Source organism: Dioscorea cayenensis, chromosome 12 (assembly GCF_009730915.1).
Source record: "Dioscorea cayenensis subsp. rotundata cultivar TDr96_F1 chromosome 12, TDr96_F1_v2_PseudoChromosome.rev07_lg8_w22 25.fasta, whole genome shotgun sequence".
Lineage (NCBI taxonomy): Eukaryota > Viridiplantae > Streptophyta > Magnoliopsida > Dioscoreales > Dioscoreaceae > Dioscorea > Dioscorea cayenensis.
In genome coordinates, this window is record NC_052482.1 from 2,892,179 (window position 1) to 2,908,365 (window position 16,187).

Here is a 16,187-nt window from a genome sequence, read left to right on the forward strand (position 1 = left end):
TTCATAATTTTAGTTTCCAGCACCATTTGACATCTTTGATTATCAGCAATTGTAGGGCAAGTTATCTTCCAATCAGTTGAAATTACACATGCTCGCCATAGCTTCATTTGTTTCTTAATGTCTCCTGGAATAATCATATCTTCTAGTCGAATAGGAGTTATTCTTTCTTGTTCAGGTTTATGATGGCGAAGGAGAGTGATCTTGATATGATGACGTGCTTCATCAGGATAGCCTTCATCATAGCAAGGAGGAATTGAATTTAATTCTAAATTGACATACCCATCAATTTGTGGTCCAAGAGCTTTGAAGAATTTGTGTAGAAGATGTATAAGCTGCCAATAGTCATTTAGGAAGTTTGCCTTCTCTGGATTTGTCGGCATTACTCTGGATAGGTATCCGTGTTTGAAGAGATTGATGGCTTTGATCTGAACACCATTAATTTATTAGTCATGCCATTGGGACATATCTAAGGAACATTTGACTGCAGTGAATCCTTCTTCACATTGGCATCCAGAATCCTTATGGGCTAGCTCCCTGAGTACATTTCCTGCTATTGCAAATCCTGCTGGGAGAATTTCTTTTTTTGCAAGTTGCCTCAGTACTTCTTGTTCAGAGATGAACTAGTCATATTGAGTTGCCATCACTTTTTTTAAAATGAGTTGTTTTATTTCTTCTATCGGTTCTGGGAATAGTTCAAATCTCTTTGTTATTTGTTTTCTTTCTTCAATCATAATATTCTTTATTTCTTCAGCTTCTTTTGTAATTTGTTGAAGTTGAGCTTTGATCAGAATAACTTCTTCATTCTTATTGGAGATTTCAACTTCCAATGCCTTGATTTTCTTTTCTTGTTCTACCATGTAGTCTAGTGTTTGGGGTTTCAAAGAGAATCTTACACTTGGTGTTTCAGGTAAAGGTAAATGTGGTGGATTTTGGATTTTCTCATTTGTTTGATGAAAGAATTTTGCTAAAGAGTGGAATAGAGAAATGAGGGTTTTTGGGTCATGTTTATTGGCCCAAAGGTTGTCAAGAATAACTTGTTGTGACGGATTCAGATTGGCTTTTGTTCTGAACTTTAGAGTGGAGTTTGGTGGGAATATTGGGAGATTTAACTGGGGTTCAAAAGAGGATAAGTGGTTATAGATATTTTTTCCTGCCATTTCTGCAAAAAATAAGCTTGTTAGTTAAATAAATTTTCATGCTTTTACATGTGTTGGGGTATAAAGATAACCAGGTTTTCACCATAACAAGAGACGCGTACGGACCTACTGGTTTTGTAGCCACAGCTCTTATTATTCAGATGAACAAACCTTTGTCTGTTATATTTCTTTTTTGGGACTTGGTTATATAGTTCCCACAATTAAAGAAAACGCATATGAACCTGCTGGCTTTGCAGTCACAGTTTTCCCTAATGCGAATGGACAAACTATGGGGTAATATTCTAATTATATGTTTTGGTTACATGTTTCCCAAAGGGATAAGAATAATGGAGATTCAGTTTGTTGTGGGACTTCTATACCTAGATTCAAAGAGGGAGATGAACAGAGATTAAACTCTTGTTGTAAACACGAAAAGTTTATGGTTTCTTGTTGTTTTAAAAAGTTTTTTATTTCCACTTGTTTTATATTTTCTTGTATTTCTTTTATTTTTTTTTCCATTTTTGTAATTTTTTGAGACATTGTTAATTTCTTTTCTCTTATTTCATTATTTTCTCCATTAAGTCTTCTTTTTCTTTTTGTAATTAAATCTATGGTATTTTGCAATACATCTACAATTTTACTCATAGAATGAGTTATGTGATATTTTAATATTATCTTATCTTTAAATTCTTTTAGTTCTTTAATCATTTGTTCTAATTCTATAGTATTTTCTTCATCTATTTTTCTTTTCTTAGTCATCTAAAATATTTTCTTCCTCTTGTTCATGAATAATTATACTTTTTCCTTTATTTTGTTCTTTCTTATTTTTTAGTTTTTCTTTTAAATTTTCTATTTCTTCTTCAAGAGTTTTAATTCTTTTTAATAACTGGTCAATTATTTCTTTATCTTGTCTAAATTTATTATTTGGTTTTTCTATTTTTGGTTCTTCAAAAGTAAAATTACATAAATCTAATGCACATTTTCTACATAATAATAATTCACATTTAATGCATGTTACTCTATGTTTTGTTATGTGGAATTTATAGCATTTATCACATTTTGTTTTATAATTTATCTTAAATGGTTCAAATTTATGTTCACATTTTTCAAAGTTTTCAATTTGATTGTATTGTTCTAATAGATATTTTGGATTTATATCTAGATTATAAGTTTGTTTATTCATTTTATTTTTTAATCATAACAAATATTTATGGAATCATATTCATTTCTTAATTTTGACCTGTAATTCCATAGTCTATTTTGATCGGTTAGATATTCATCTTGATGAAAATCTTTATATTTTATTTTTGTTGGTTTCTATATGGATTTACCATTTTCATCTTTATCTTTTGATTTAAATTTTACTTTTATTAATGATTCTGCTTGATAATTAATTTGATCTCTTAGAGTTATATATCTTTTAACTCCTTTTAACCACATTCATTGTTTTGCTTTTAATTCTTCTTTTAGACTTCTATTTTTTTTTATTGTATATTTAATTGAGTTACTTATTAAACCATCTATTAAGTTTAAATCTGCTGAATCTATTAATCCTTTCATGTATAACAACTTTCAATAGATTTAAATTGTTCTTCAAGGGATTTTTTCCATTTTTCTAGTCTGATTTTTCTTTGTTGATGTTCTAATGGGTATAATTCTCTTCTTGGTATATATTTTGTATTCCATATCCAATTTCCTTGATTATCATATTTTATTGTTGTTGTTTCTATTAATATTTCTGAGCTTATTTTATAAAATTCTTTCATTGTTTTATTTGGTCTGTTACAAATATATTTATACTTCTTAGATATTTTCTTAATGGTTTTAATTGTTCTTCAATTAATTCTAGATATGTTATATATATTAAATCCATTTTATTCTTGAAGTTCTTCTATTTTTATGCCTTTGTTTATCATTCTTACACTTGTACTTCCATCAATATTTTCATAAAATTCTGCATTACTTGGTCTACTTGATGTTGTTGGGATATCTATGGGTTGGATGTTCCATTCACTTCCTTCTAACATTTCTGATTGATAAAATTTTTTTTCTATTCCTTTTAGTCCTTAATTTTCTAAAAATGATTTTGCTTTTTTAGGTGTTAAAATATAGTTGATTCTACAACTGTTTGTCAGTTGTCCTGTGAATGTTTTTGTTATTATTAAATTTGCTGCATTTGAAATCATAGCGTATCCTTTTGAATTTATTATTAATTTTATATATTTATAAAATATTTCTAGTGGGATTAAAAAGTCTAGGGTCATATATATGATTTCTGGATGGTCTATATTCATATATACTTCCATGGATTCTATAGTAACTTTTGTCATATTTTTAATTTGTCTTATATCTACTAAGCTTACTAAAATTCTTGTTCCTAATCCTTTTCTATGTCATCTTATTACTCCTAACATTAAGAGACCTAAATGGATTAATATATAACCTGATGATGCAAGTTTGTTATATGATTTTTCTGTTATTAAATCTAATATAATTTGTTTATCATCATTTGTACAGCATATTTCTATTTCATCATAATGTTCATATATTTTTGTTTTTGTTTCAAATATTCCAAATTTATATAATTCTTCTCCAGGGATTAGTTTTATATTCTTATCTCTTGCTTTATTTTGTTGTTCTTCAATTGTATATGTTACTTATTTTGTTTTATGGTGTTTATTAATATGATTAGTATATTTTAAATGATTTAAGATTGAAAATCTTCTAATATTATCTATACTTTTTACTATAGTTTTTTCTCCTGAATTTTATTGATTTTCTCTAGACATATTTTGTTTTTATTTTATCAGATTTTTGCGTTAAGTTTATTTTCCAATTTTTTAATTGTTCTTTTTCTTCTTCTGATCCATTTTCTATATTTCTTAGTTTTTCTGTTAAATATTCTTCTACTTCATTAAGCCATATATATTTTTGATTTTTGATTTTATTTTTTAAGTTATATTGATTTAATTCCTCTAAAGGATAATATCTTATCTTTATTAATTCAATTTTATAATATTTTGTTGTCTCAAGTAGATGTTTCATTTCTTGGGAATTTTAACCGATATTCTGGTGGTTTTAATAATTCTTCTTTAGTCCAGATTTTAAATGGTGTTATTGGTTTTCTTATTTTTTGATTTGTTCCTAATTGAATATTTTTTACTTGATTGCATAGGTTATCTATTTCAATTTTATGGTTTTCTTTTTCTTTTATGCTATTTTTTACATAATCTAGATTGGATAAGATAGTTTCTAATTTTAATAACAGTGTTTCTAGTTTGTTTAATTTTTTAATAATTAAATCCATTTTTGCATCCATTTTTATTTTTTATGTTTCTGTAAATATTAGATCTTCTATTATTTCTCCTATGATTTGTATTGTCATTTTTAATACCGTTAATACTTTAATTATTATTTTTATCTCTTGATGAATATTTTTTGTTTTATTTTTCATTTTAAGATATTAAGATTTCTTAATAATATCATGATGTTTATCAGGATAAATATTATTATTGTAATCCATATGACTTGTATTATAATTATTTTCTCTATTGTTTCTTTTAGAATTTGGTTCAGTGATGTTTTAATTTTTGATTAATTAGTTTGATTTTATGATTTATGATTTTTTTCTTTTTGATATTTTTGTTGATATTGTTGACTTAATATTTTGTTGTTAATTTGATATTTTGTTGTAGTAAAAATATATTTTGTTTTTATGATATTTATAAAACTGAAATAAGATTTGCAAAAAATATAATCTACTTCTACTTTGCAGTAAAATAAAATTACTACTACTTTGCAATAACTTGAAATAAACAAGAGAAAATTCTTATGCAACAACAAGATCCACAACATGTAATACGATAGAAGTTAAACTTGGTAAATAACTCTATTTGATCCATAATTATTGAAAGTAAAAACTTGTTTTTGGTTTTTGTTGGTTTTTTTAATTTTTATGGGTTTTTGAAAAAATTAAACTTCTTTTCACTATGGACATTCTCTGTCGGCTCGTTCAACTTTACCGTCTTAGAGTGTACTAACCTTTCCCTGTCTGCGGTACTAGGCCACCCTTGTAGAGTCTCCAGTTTCCAAAGCCTGAGTGTTCCACTTTGCATAATTACTTAGAAGAGTAATTTTTAGCAATTCAAATGATTATCTTTTAGTATATGAGAGTTCATCCTGTCCAACTTTTAGAGTTCAGACTTACCACCACAATCTTTTTCCCCTAAATGGACCTCCTGTCCTTCAGACGGGTACTTTTTGGTGTTCTCCAGTTTGTCTTACTCCTCATATTAGTTAGATTAACTCTTTTCACATAAAAGATTTATTTTTAAACTCAAAATATTTTTCAAAAGATCTATACAAAACTTATTTTTTAGATTTTTAAATAATGGTTTATGGATCAAATAAAAGTCATACCACAAAGATAAAACTTACTATCTACATGTTGGGGATCCCGTTAAGGGTTTTACCCCTGCATGGTAAACATTACCTTGAGATTTTCGTCGAGGAAAGTTACTGTAGCTCTGATACCACTAGATCCACTAGCGCCAACGCCTCGGGGACGAAGACGTGGATGTTGGGGATGCCGTTCAACTTACTCTGGATGCCGGGGTCATCCGGGGTGAAGTAACGGTTAGGGCGGAAGTTTCACTCAGAAGAGTACTAAAGGTACAAGAAGCATGGATAAGAGAGAGATGTATAGACAAAAGAAAGACTTCTTTATTGCATTTTGGTTATGAGAGGGATACAAAGGATGAGACTGAATCCACTAGCGCCAGCGCCTCGGGGACGAAGACGTGGATGTTGGGGATGCCGTTCAACTTACTCTGGATGCCGGGTCATCCGGGGTGAAATAACGATTAGGGCGGAAGCTTCACTCAGAAGAGTAGTTACAAACCTATTTTACACACTAAAAAAACAAACACCGACTCCTTGATGCCGTGCTTCATCAGGATAGCCTTCATCATAACAAGGAGGAATTGAATTTAATTCTAAATTGACATACCCATCAATTTGTGGTCCAAGAGCTTTGAAGAAGAGAAAAACATAAAAAAAAAAAAAACTCAAATTCTGACAAGTAAAAATAAAAAAATAGAAAAATAAGAAGTATCAATTTTTAAGTTACGACAAAAGAAAATTTCCCCCAAGCTTGACTAAACCCATACTTCTCAAGATCAAACACCAACATCACCCTCAGATCATTCAGGGCCGGAGCCACATTAGAGATTATGGGGTCAAATGACCACATAAAAATTTTGAAAATATTAATAGTAAGTACATTATTAAGCAAGTAAGATAGCACATATATTATCAAGTAAGAAAGATGGCTTCCTCCCATATATGTTGATCCTAAGCGGATCCAATACACATAAGACTTCTTTTTCTCATGAGGAAAAAAAAAAGAAGCAAGCACTTTCGGAATTTTTTTAAGTAATCTCGGCCGGCCGGATATATTTAAGCCTCCGGAATTTTTCTCCTCTGCAATTTTGTGAACAGAGAAAGAATTAAGTACACAAAAATGATTTTGTTTATGTATCATCACTAATGAAAGAACATGATGTGAAAATATAGTCCCAGTCTTGAGAGTAGAAACTCCATCCACAACACAAGGAAGACCATCAAGATGACAAAGCACAGCTTCTTCATCTGTGGAATATCCGCAAAGAAACAGTTTACAGGTCATAATATATATAATAAGCGGGATATGAATAAAATTTATTCTCAGATTCGATAAATGATCATAAAAATAGATAAGAGTTAAAGCAGTAATTTATGAGAACAAGAAAGTCAGAAGTGCCCTGGGCAAGGTGATGGTGAGACACTGAGAAATACTAAACGAAGTTTCCAACTTCAGCTCGTCAATATGAGCACTATCTAATTCTAAATTGCTTTGAAAAGTACCCAGGGACTGAGATTAAGAGTGGAGCTATCACATCTTCATTGAGAACATGTTCAAATAGTAAATGATTTCCGAAAAAAAGGTTATTATATGCATAATGTTTTCCCTTTTGGTAAAAGAATATCATTAGCACAATATAAACAAGGAGGACAATGAGTTTTCCTTGATCTGCAGGGCGCAAACTGAATCAATTGCAGAACTAATTATCTAATTTCTGGCAAAGATAGAATTGATAGAAATATAACAGCAAAAGCGTAATGGGGAAAAGGCTATGTTCCACATATTTAAAATTATGAAAAAAAAATTAAAGATGGATCATGGATCAGACCAAGAACATCAATATAAAAAACCAGAGAGTTCAGTAGCACTTAGATTAATAATGAACAAAAAGGTTTATGAGTCAGAATAGCATCATGAATCCATTTAGATGTCTCTTCAATTTTTGCACAATATTCAAACAAATATGAGTTTCACATTAGGTTTCAAAGATTTGGCACAATTAATAGGAAGGGAATATCAGGTTAGTTGGACCAGGTCAAAGTCTGAAAAATTGCTCATATTTAAAGGAAAACAAACAAGAAACTAACCTTTCTGTGGTTTATAATTCCTGAGCAAGAAACACATCCGGTGCAGTGGCAAGGGAAGTTCATCGGAATGTGAGAATCTTGTCAATAATAAGACATAATTTAGGCAAGTCACCACTCTGATAACTTCCCCCCCTGCAAAATGCCCTGATTATCCCATTGAATATAAATGCATCAAAAGTAAAACCTTGCCTGGACATTACTTCAAGCAGATCAAATAAGTCCCCAACTTTACAGTCTGTTATCTCAAAAGATCCAAGAAACAAATTCGTCGCCTCGGAAAACTTTCTTTCTCTACAAAGGCCATTGATCAGAATAGTATACGTGATAATATTAGGGGAAATACCCTCCAGTACCATTTTCGATTCCAATGCCTGAATTTCTTTTTTGTTCTTTTCCAAGTAAAACCAATGAATTAATGTATTGTAAGTAACAACATCTGCAACAAACCCTCCCTTGTAAAAGAGATGCTTTGCAAGGCAAAAATTCCCAGCTTCGCAAAGGCAGTGAATAAAAATATTGAATGTCCTCGTATTGGGGTTAATACCCTTCTTCACCATATCAATAAAAAGCTTAAGAACATCCCACCACCTTCCAGCATCTGACAAGCAGCTCATGACCGTGTTATATCCAACAACACCAATATCCCATTTCAATTCATAGCTCCTTTCCAGTAAATACTTCACCACCAAAAAATTTGATTCTCGACAGAGACACTCAAGAAGGATATTTAATGTGACAACAGTAGGGTACAACCCATTCTCAAGCATAACATTCAATAGCCCAAATGCATCTCTGGCCTTTCCCCACTTACAAAGACCATTCATATATGTATTATAAGTGACCACATTCGGCTTCCAGCCCTTCAGTTTGCTCTCTTCTAAAACCTTCTCCACCTGATCAAAGCGTCCAACTTTGCAAAGAGCTTCAACAAATACATTATAAGTCACAACATTCGGAGGGCATTGTTTACTATCCATAAACTCCATAAACCCCCTTGCGTTATCTAAATTACCCTGTAAGCAAAAACCGTGAACAATTGCAGTAAAAGTTTGAACACTAGGTGGGCAGTTCTCTTCCCACATGGTAGCCAAAAAATCCAAAGCCTCATCAATTCTTCCAACTCTGCACAGCCCGGTGATCAACGTTGAGTATGTCATTGAATCCGGCCTTAAACGATTTATCACCATATCATCAATGACACTACAAGCCTTATCAAATTGAAACGAATAGCAAGAATGCATCTTTACCAAAATGTTATAAGAGGAGACATTGGGACGAACCCCAGATGACTTCATTTCCTCAAACAACTCTTCAGCTTCAACGCGACGATCCGCAAACACTAAGGAATTGATAGCAGTGTTGTAGCAGAAGACATTTGGAGTCAAGCCGGAGTCTTTCATCTCCCGGAGCAGCCTCAAAACCTGATCGACCTCGCCGGCACGCCCAAAAGCCTTCATCAGCTGGTTGTACGCAATGGGATGACGGCGGGAAGGGCTAGCGCCGATCGGCGGATCAGAACCGCGCGCAAGTTTGAAATTGAGGTAGAGATCTCCGGCTGATGTCTTTTCCGGGAACTCAGCTGGATAATCCTTGTCGATTGGAGAGGGAATGGGAATGGAGGCCAGAGGTCGGGTTGCAAGGCCTCGGGGCTTGGGAGAGACGCCATGGATGAGGAGATGGAGGGCCTTGGAGGTGGCCCTGGTGGCAGGCGCCAACGGAGGGGAGGAAGGGATGATGGAAGAGTACCTCGGAGAGCTCCAATGGCGTCGTCGGAGTCGGAGACGGCGGCGAGCTTCAAGCCACCATCCATGGGTTTTGCGATCCTTAAACCCTAGAGATTAACAAGTAGGAGAAGCTCTAAACGGGTGTGTACCCGCATCCGACAACCATTAACGGATTCGAATGCCACACCCGAAACCCGGAATGCAGAATTACTGGAAAATGGAAATTGTGGAGAAGCCCCCGGATACTTTTGATTTGACAAAAAAGATCCCTGGATTTTTTTTAATATATAATACACAAAACTCCCTGTTTGTATTCCATAACAAAAATCTAAATAATTTCTTTTTAAACAATGAATTTAAGCAAGGAAAAATGAATTATATGTCTCTAGAAGTTTCAAAACATCCCAAACAGATCTTTAGTTCATACAGCTATTCTATTTTACAACATATTCTTCCCATTTATAAAATATATAATTTCCGTTTAAAATATATAGTTTCCGTTTAATATTGAGTGTTTTTATGTAATCACATAAATTTCACTTAATATATAGTACATTTTCATTTAATATCTAACTTTTATGCTTAATATTTTGTGTTTCTACTTATTTTTTTATAACAAAAAATATATATATGCTATAAAAAAAAAAAAACAAACAAACTTCTTTGGAATAGCTAAATTTGGTAGAACAATCTGTAAATAAATAAAACTTGCATGAATTTTTAGGGCATTTCCAGTTTAATCACTAACATGATGAAAATAATTCACATAATTCATACAAGAAACACAAAATTAAACAATAAGCACAAAACAATTACGAAATCCAAATTTTCAGTAACACAAGAATTTATAGATACAACAAACAGACCTTGTTTTGTAAAACACACAAAGTTACACAACAAACACACAACAATTTTCTAGGACACTACAACCACATTACAAATTTTCGGTAACACGAAAAATTATTGATACAACTTACAAACCTTGTTTTGTAAATCATACAGCAACTTGTCAATGAGCATAAATAGATACACAAACAACAGCTATTTTACAATAACATGATACACTAATCAATAAAGAGGAGACGACATTTCCGTGACAGGCATTGTGCATTGGTTCGTGGTCTAGCGGACAAGATCAATGGAAAAATAAATAAATCGGACCAAATAGCATACAAGACTGCAACTAGCCATGGCTGAACCTTGCAAAGCCACAAAATTGAGCATGATCAGATATGTGATGTCTTTGTTTTCAGTTTTCATCTCCATGAACACTTCTTTCGGTAGGTGAACCGGGGACAAATGGAACAAATCCGCGGCCACCAAAAACAGGACGCATGAAAGCATCATCGAACTTACGCCAGTAATGGTGGACAGTGTGAGTCGGTGTCCTAAGAAGCATCCGAAGGCTTGACGGGCGAGGGATGCAAATGGCTCCTGTTTCTACTTCAGAACCCTGCCCATTGTCAAGGAGTGGATAGAGGAAAGATTTTGGGGTTGTGGGTTCTGAAGGAATGCCACTGTGCCTTGCACATAATAGCCTCACAAGTGGCTTAGTTATTGTTCCAAACACCTAATCATCAAATCAACATCAACAGATTTCAAATGTGAACAAGTGTGCATAGAGAACCAAAGTTTTAGAATGCGAACAAGTGTGCATAAAATCTAAGTTGAGATTTACCAGTGTGCTGAAAAGTACAACTGTTATTGTACTGGTGATCATGATAGCATTGGCGCGTATTTGGGTGTGCCCGGATCTTGTGAACTGCATACATTGGATAAGAATTTTATACCGAGAAAAAATAAACAAGCAAATCAATGTTTATGTAGTCTTAAGACTTGCCTGATTGTATGCAAGAGCAATCGATACTGCACCTCTCATAAGACCAGCCCACCATATTGTAATCTGCACGTGAAATTGTAGTGCATAATAAACTTACAGATGGGATGAATGTTAATTGAGATAAAAGAAGTTTTAAGCACAAACCTGCTGCTTAAAGGGTATTTTCTCATTTGGAGATTTCTTAGCTAGATTTGATAGAAAAGATAATGGGAAGACAAAAGCAGCTCTTCCAACCAAGACCATGCCTAACAAAACTGAGCTGACTCCAATTGACGTCCCAGGACTACGATATAATAAGACAATTTATTAGCTAGCAAACAAACTCAGAGATTATACAATTATATATACATCATGATTTAGCATTTTTAAAAAATAAAGTAGAATATTGTAGGAACTAGTTGTTAAGATTTTAGCAAATTACACAGGGGCGCGCACGCACACACACAAGCGCGTGCGTGTGACAGAATGTGATTAAATATATATACCTGTCGCTGACAAATTTCCACTTCTCAATGTCCAATGCATCCATCCCAACATAAAGAAAAAGAAATGTCTCAGCAATAAATGATAATGTCGCAAAAGCATGCCTGTAATTATCAGAAGCAACAAATTGGAGTTAAGCATATTTCCTTACATTCAAAATTACTACCTATAAGAACAAGAAGCAAGAAAATTAACATTGGTAAATTGAGGACAGCAGCTTGTGTTGATCAGCATACATACTTCGTGGTAATTCTGGAACTCTCTGTGACATTGTGCCAGGTATAATGAGACATTACTATCCCGCAGAAGAATACTGTGAGAATGCCACTTAAATTCAACAGCTGCAGAACAAATCAATTTTTTCAGCAAAGGCACCTTCAATCTCTGCCTCATACTGATTTGCATATTTCTTGCAAAAGAAAACACGTGATTGTGAAAAAATATTCATGGTCTTAAATTAGAATATCACCTCTGCTATCATATATGTAAGGTAAGCCATCAACATCATAAGGGCAACTTCTCGATCTGTGGAGTGTCTGCAAGGAAACAGATGATAAGTCCATGTTATTCTAGGCTTTAATGATTTATGATAAATGCACAACAGAAGAAGCAGAGAAAGTTTAAACCAACTCCAGTTTTTAAATTTTACATGATGCAACAGAATATATCAAAAGATAAAGCATTATACTACACAAACCTGCCAAAATACAACTTCTTTATGATGTATGCACTAAGCAACCCTCCCTGTGTAGATGAGACCGCAACACAAATTTTTAGTCCAACTCATATGTGTGTATATACGAAATAACAATGAACAACTAAGATCAACAACAAGTGTACTTACAACTGCTCCAAGCAAGGTGCTAGTAACAAATAATTTAAAGAAGTTTCCAATAAACTGGAGCACGATAACAACATCAATGTGACCCAGATCAAAATTCTGAATTGCATTGAAAAGTACAACGGATGTGGCATCATTAACAACACCTTCACCAAACACCAAGCTATACAGCAAAGGTGTCTCGTCTTGGTTGAGAACCTGTCACAAGAAATTGTTTCAGTTGGCATTGTTACTGTTTGCATAAGGTAAGGCAGTGACATAACAAGATTTTCTTGACCTGCAGGGTGCAAACAGAATCTGTTGCTGAAAAGATTGCCCCAATTGCTGCAAGCACAGAAAAATTAAAGAGAAATAAGTTTCCAAAAGCACAATTAAGTGAGATGTAAATTATTTCACACAAACACACACACACACACACACAAAATTCACATATTGAGAAGAACAAAGAGAACATACCAAGATAATCATTAATATCCAGACCAATGTCCATTTTTTTGAAAAATCCAATGGCACCTGGATTAAGGAAAGCAAAACATGACTATAAATACCAAGTAAAATAAAAACAAAAGACCTCCAATAGTGAAACAAATTACTCCAATCACAATTTAAATGTGCATTGCTCTCGCCGGTGAAACAGGATCAACTGTTAATATCTAATAGCCATTAACATCCGTGCTCATAGTTCATTAACTAATTTAAGAGATGCTGCCAAGTCTTTATAAATGTGATCTATCCCAGTAACATGTGCTGCTTATCGCTTTGTTCAGCTTACCAAAAATTGCACCACAATTATTTTTCTTCACAGGAGTGTGGATGAGTTGGCATGCATTTATTGTAATACCCAATTTGATATGTAGTATAGAATTGATAAATTTAAGCTCTGATCAAGTTTCTACTCAAGAAATATCTTTAGGCAATTGAAGAATGTGCGTATGTATGTCATTGTAAAGTGCAATTTAAAGCTAAATGGGATAATAATGTATATAGGGACATTTCTAGGAGTAAATGGTTATCCATTTCTTCATTTCATTGCCCACAAAATGTATGAGATATCTCCTCATGTACAACAATATAAAACTACACATAAGTATCTGTAAATAATACATTCAACAATTTAGCTCAATATCCAACAAAAAGTATAGTTGTGTTTCACAGATGATATTAAACATTTTGAAACTTGAGCAAAATGACACATAAATCTCACTAGAAACCAAGAAGTGAAGACGACACCAAAACTAATAATTTAACAAATTCAAAGCAGTTGAATTTCAAGAAAGCTGATATAACTAATTGATTTACAACCCTTGATTCAATGACAAAGCAACATTATTTCTTGAGATTGATTTGAACTATAACTTACCAATTGAAATTATGAAAAATGATATCAGTGTTCCAACAGCACCAAATAGCATAATTGTCATAAAATTGCGGAAAAACTGTTTCTTTTTTACTTGGAACCTGCATACAAAATTGTCAAACGAATATAAAATGAGTCCTATGAAATTTATCGGAAAAATCAAAGTTTGATGTTAAAAGAGAAAGCAGTAAATGCAACATAAAAGTCTACTGACCAAAAGCTTACACAGCATGAGCCAACAGTAAGGACATTCAAAACACATTAAAGGGCACTCCTGGTGACAAATGGACTACCCTCCTAACTCAGGCACCATTCCAAAAGTACAGCTCTCTCTTAACATCCTCAAACCATTGAAAAATGGTTATCTAGACTATAAATCAAAATTAATTAATTTTAAAAAAATCCTTTCTTTTTTTCTTTTTCCTGCTTACGTTTTTACTGCCTCGGAATCATTATGAAACCATCTAATCTATTAATTCCAATCTAAACTATTTCTTTAAGACCCCAATCTAGAAACCCCTATAACACTACAAAACACACACACACACACACACACACACACACACACACACACACAAAAAGACAAGGAACAAAAACAAAAAGCAAGAAGGGAAATCCCAAACAACAGGAATTCATCAATCCACAAAAACAAAACAGAAAGAAATTGGATCCTGATGAAGTAAATCTCACCCTGCATTGAAAATGATCGGAGGGAGAAGATATATAAAGAAGAGATCCTCACTAAACACCAGAATATGCGAGCTCCTCCACTTCGACGTCAACAGGATCACAACCCCCGAGCAAATCCCCTGGCCCCAAAAACCACCCAATTTCAATCTCAAATTCCATCAAAATCAACCTCAAAATCAAACAAAAAACAAGCAAATGCTCACGATTATAAGCGCAGTGATGGACTCATTCATCCACCGATTTTCCTCAAGGAGATGCCCAATCACAATACAAGCACAAAGCAACGCCACAAAGATATTGATGGAGACGACGGATGCATAGTCCGACGTCCCCACTCTCATCAGCATCGCTCCGAAATCCCACCCCATCATCCACCTCCTCCTCCTTGAATCTCAACCCCAAGCCCCGCCGGAACGGGCCTCCGATCAAAATCTCCGAGGCCAATTCCGGATCCCTCACCACCACTCGAATCCTCCCCCTTTTTCCGAATTTTCCACAACCACAAGATCAAATTTTTCGCCCTAATTTTCGAGGGTTTTTGCTTCCACGAAGCTCTCTCTCTCTCTCTCTCTCTCTCTCTCTCGATCTCTAGAACAATGGCGCTAAGCTTCGAGAATAAAAAGGGCCGAAGATATGACGTGGCATTCTCTCATTGGTTAAAATTTCTATTTGCTGTTTAGAGAATCGTAGCTGATCTAACGCTATTTTCCAACTGTTCGGACGGGGATATGAGTGGGCGAGCAGCCTTGCGCCACTTTTCCTTTTTTATTAACCTCTCGCGGACACGTGGCGAGCTTTTAAGCTTTATTCTGTCATGTATTTACTATTTACAAATTAGTTGAATGTATGAGCAAATGGACTCGTGACACGTTGGAGGAATAGTTTTATTTAGAGTGAGCTTGTGAAGTAATTATGTCGTCACTGACACGTAGGTTTGAAGGGAGATATCGACCGTTGATTTGCCTCGGGATTTGGTTTTCTATGATGCTTGTCTGTTCAGTCGTACAGACACGTGGCGACCATCTAAGGAAGGATGTGATCATGTATTTACAGCTCAGATGGAAGAATAGCCAATGGTTTACTGCCACGTAGGGGGTTTGGTTTTGGTAAGAATGAGCTTGTGGAGTAATTTATTTTGTAGCGCAATATCAGCCGTTGATTTGCGTTGGGATTGAGCTGAGAATGATGACCGAAAGATGAGGAGAAAGTTCGAGAAAGGGAAACGAAAGTGGGAAACGTTTATCGTTTCGTGCTGATTCGGCGGCGGACTTTGTCGGAAAACGACAGCGTACTTACGTGTCTACACACGTGTCCACGTGTATTTCCGACACTTCCCTTCCAAAAAAAACAAGATTTTTGTTTATTTTGTGAAAAAAAAAACAAATTGGATTTTTTTTTTAAATTACAACAGTTTATTTTATCAATTATTGGGAAAAATCAACATGTCCCCTTCCCTATTATTTTTGGGTCTTTCGTACAGAGTATTACTTTCAAAATGACAAAAAATAGAATACTAAAGCCCATGAAAAATAAGGGTACAGATGCTTATTGAGCTAGCGTCATACTTGTGTATGTCCTTAACACCGCTTTTAGTATTCTGTCAAAAAAAATATATGGAAAAATGGTT

At 33.8% G+C, this 16,187-nt stretch overlaps 2 protein-coding genes across 2 annotated transcripts; both read right to left on the reverse strand.

The window, feature by feature from the left end:
* Positions 1-6,328: 6,328 nt before the first annotated feature.
* On the reverse strand, positions 6,329-9,504 carry LOC120273806 (pentatricopeptide repeat-containing protein At5g64320, mitochondrial-like). The gene is made up of 3 exons (XM_039280513.1): positions 9,499-9,504; positions 7,626-9,448; positions 6,329-6,785 (listed from the first exon to the last, which is right to left on the reverse strand). The coding sequence occupies exons 1-2, from the start codon at positions 9,502-9,504 to the stop codon at positions 7,685-7,687; spliced, it is 1,770 nt and encodes a 589-aa protein (XP_039136447.1). The 3' UTR covers positions 6,329-6,785; positions 7,626-7,684.
* A 671-nt stretch (positions 9,505-10,175) lies between these two features.
* On the reverse strand, positions 10,176-15,144 carry LOC120273451 (sodium/hydrogen exchanger 2-like). The gene is made up of 14 exons (XM_039280073.1): positions 14,764-15,144; positions 14,561-14,679; positions 13,874-13,971; positions 12,970-13,026; positions 12,791-12,837; positions 12,517-12,711; positions 12,370-12,416; positions 12,142-12,208; positions 11,913-12,013; positions 11,675-11,776; positions 11,334-11,472; positions 11,190-11,252; positions 11,028-11,111; positions 10,176-10,919 (listed from the first exon to the last, which is right to left on the reverse strand). The coding sequence occupies exons 1-14, from the start codon at positions 14,929-14,931 to the stop codon at positions 10,599-10,601; spliced, it is 1,608 nt and encodes a 535-aa protein (XP_039136007.1). The 5' UTR covers positions 14,932-15,144; the 3' UTR covers positions 10,176-10,598.
* Between the last annotated feature and the right edge of the window lie 1,043 nt (positions 15,145-16,187).

Bases quoted from the DNA above. Each gene is read 5' to 3' on its own strand.
- LOC120273451 (XM_039280073.1), bottom strand. From the start codon at position 14,931: ATGATGGGGTGGGATTTCGGAGCGATGCTGATGAGAGTGGGGACGTCG. The intron at 13,972-14,560 runs GTGAGATTTACT...TTTTGTATGCAG, and splicing joins CCGATCATTTTCAATGCAGG to GTTCCAAGTAAAAAAGAAAC. The intron at 12,417-12,516 runs GTAAGTACACTT...TCATCTACACAG, and splicing joins GCACCTTGCTTGGAGCAGTT to GGAGGGTTGCTTAGTGCATA.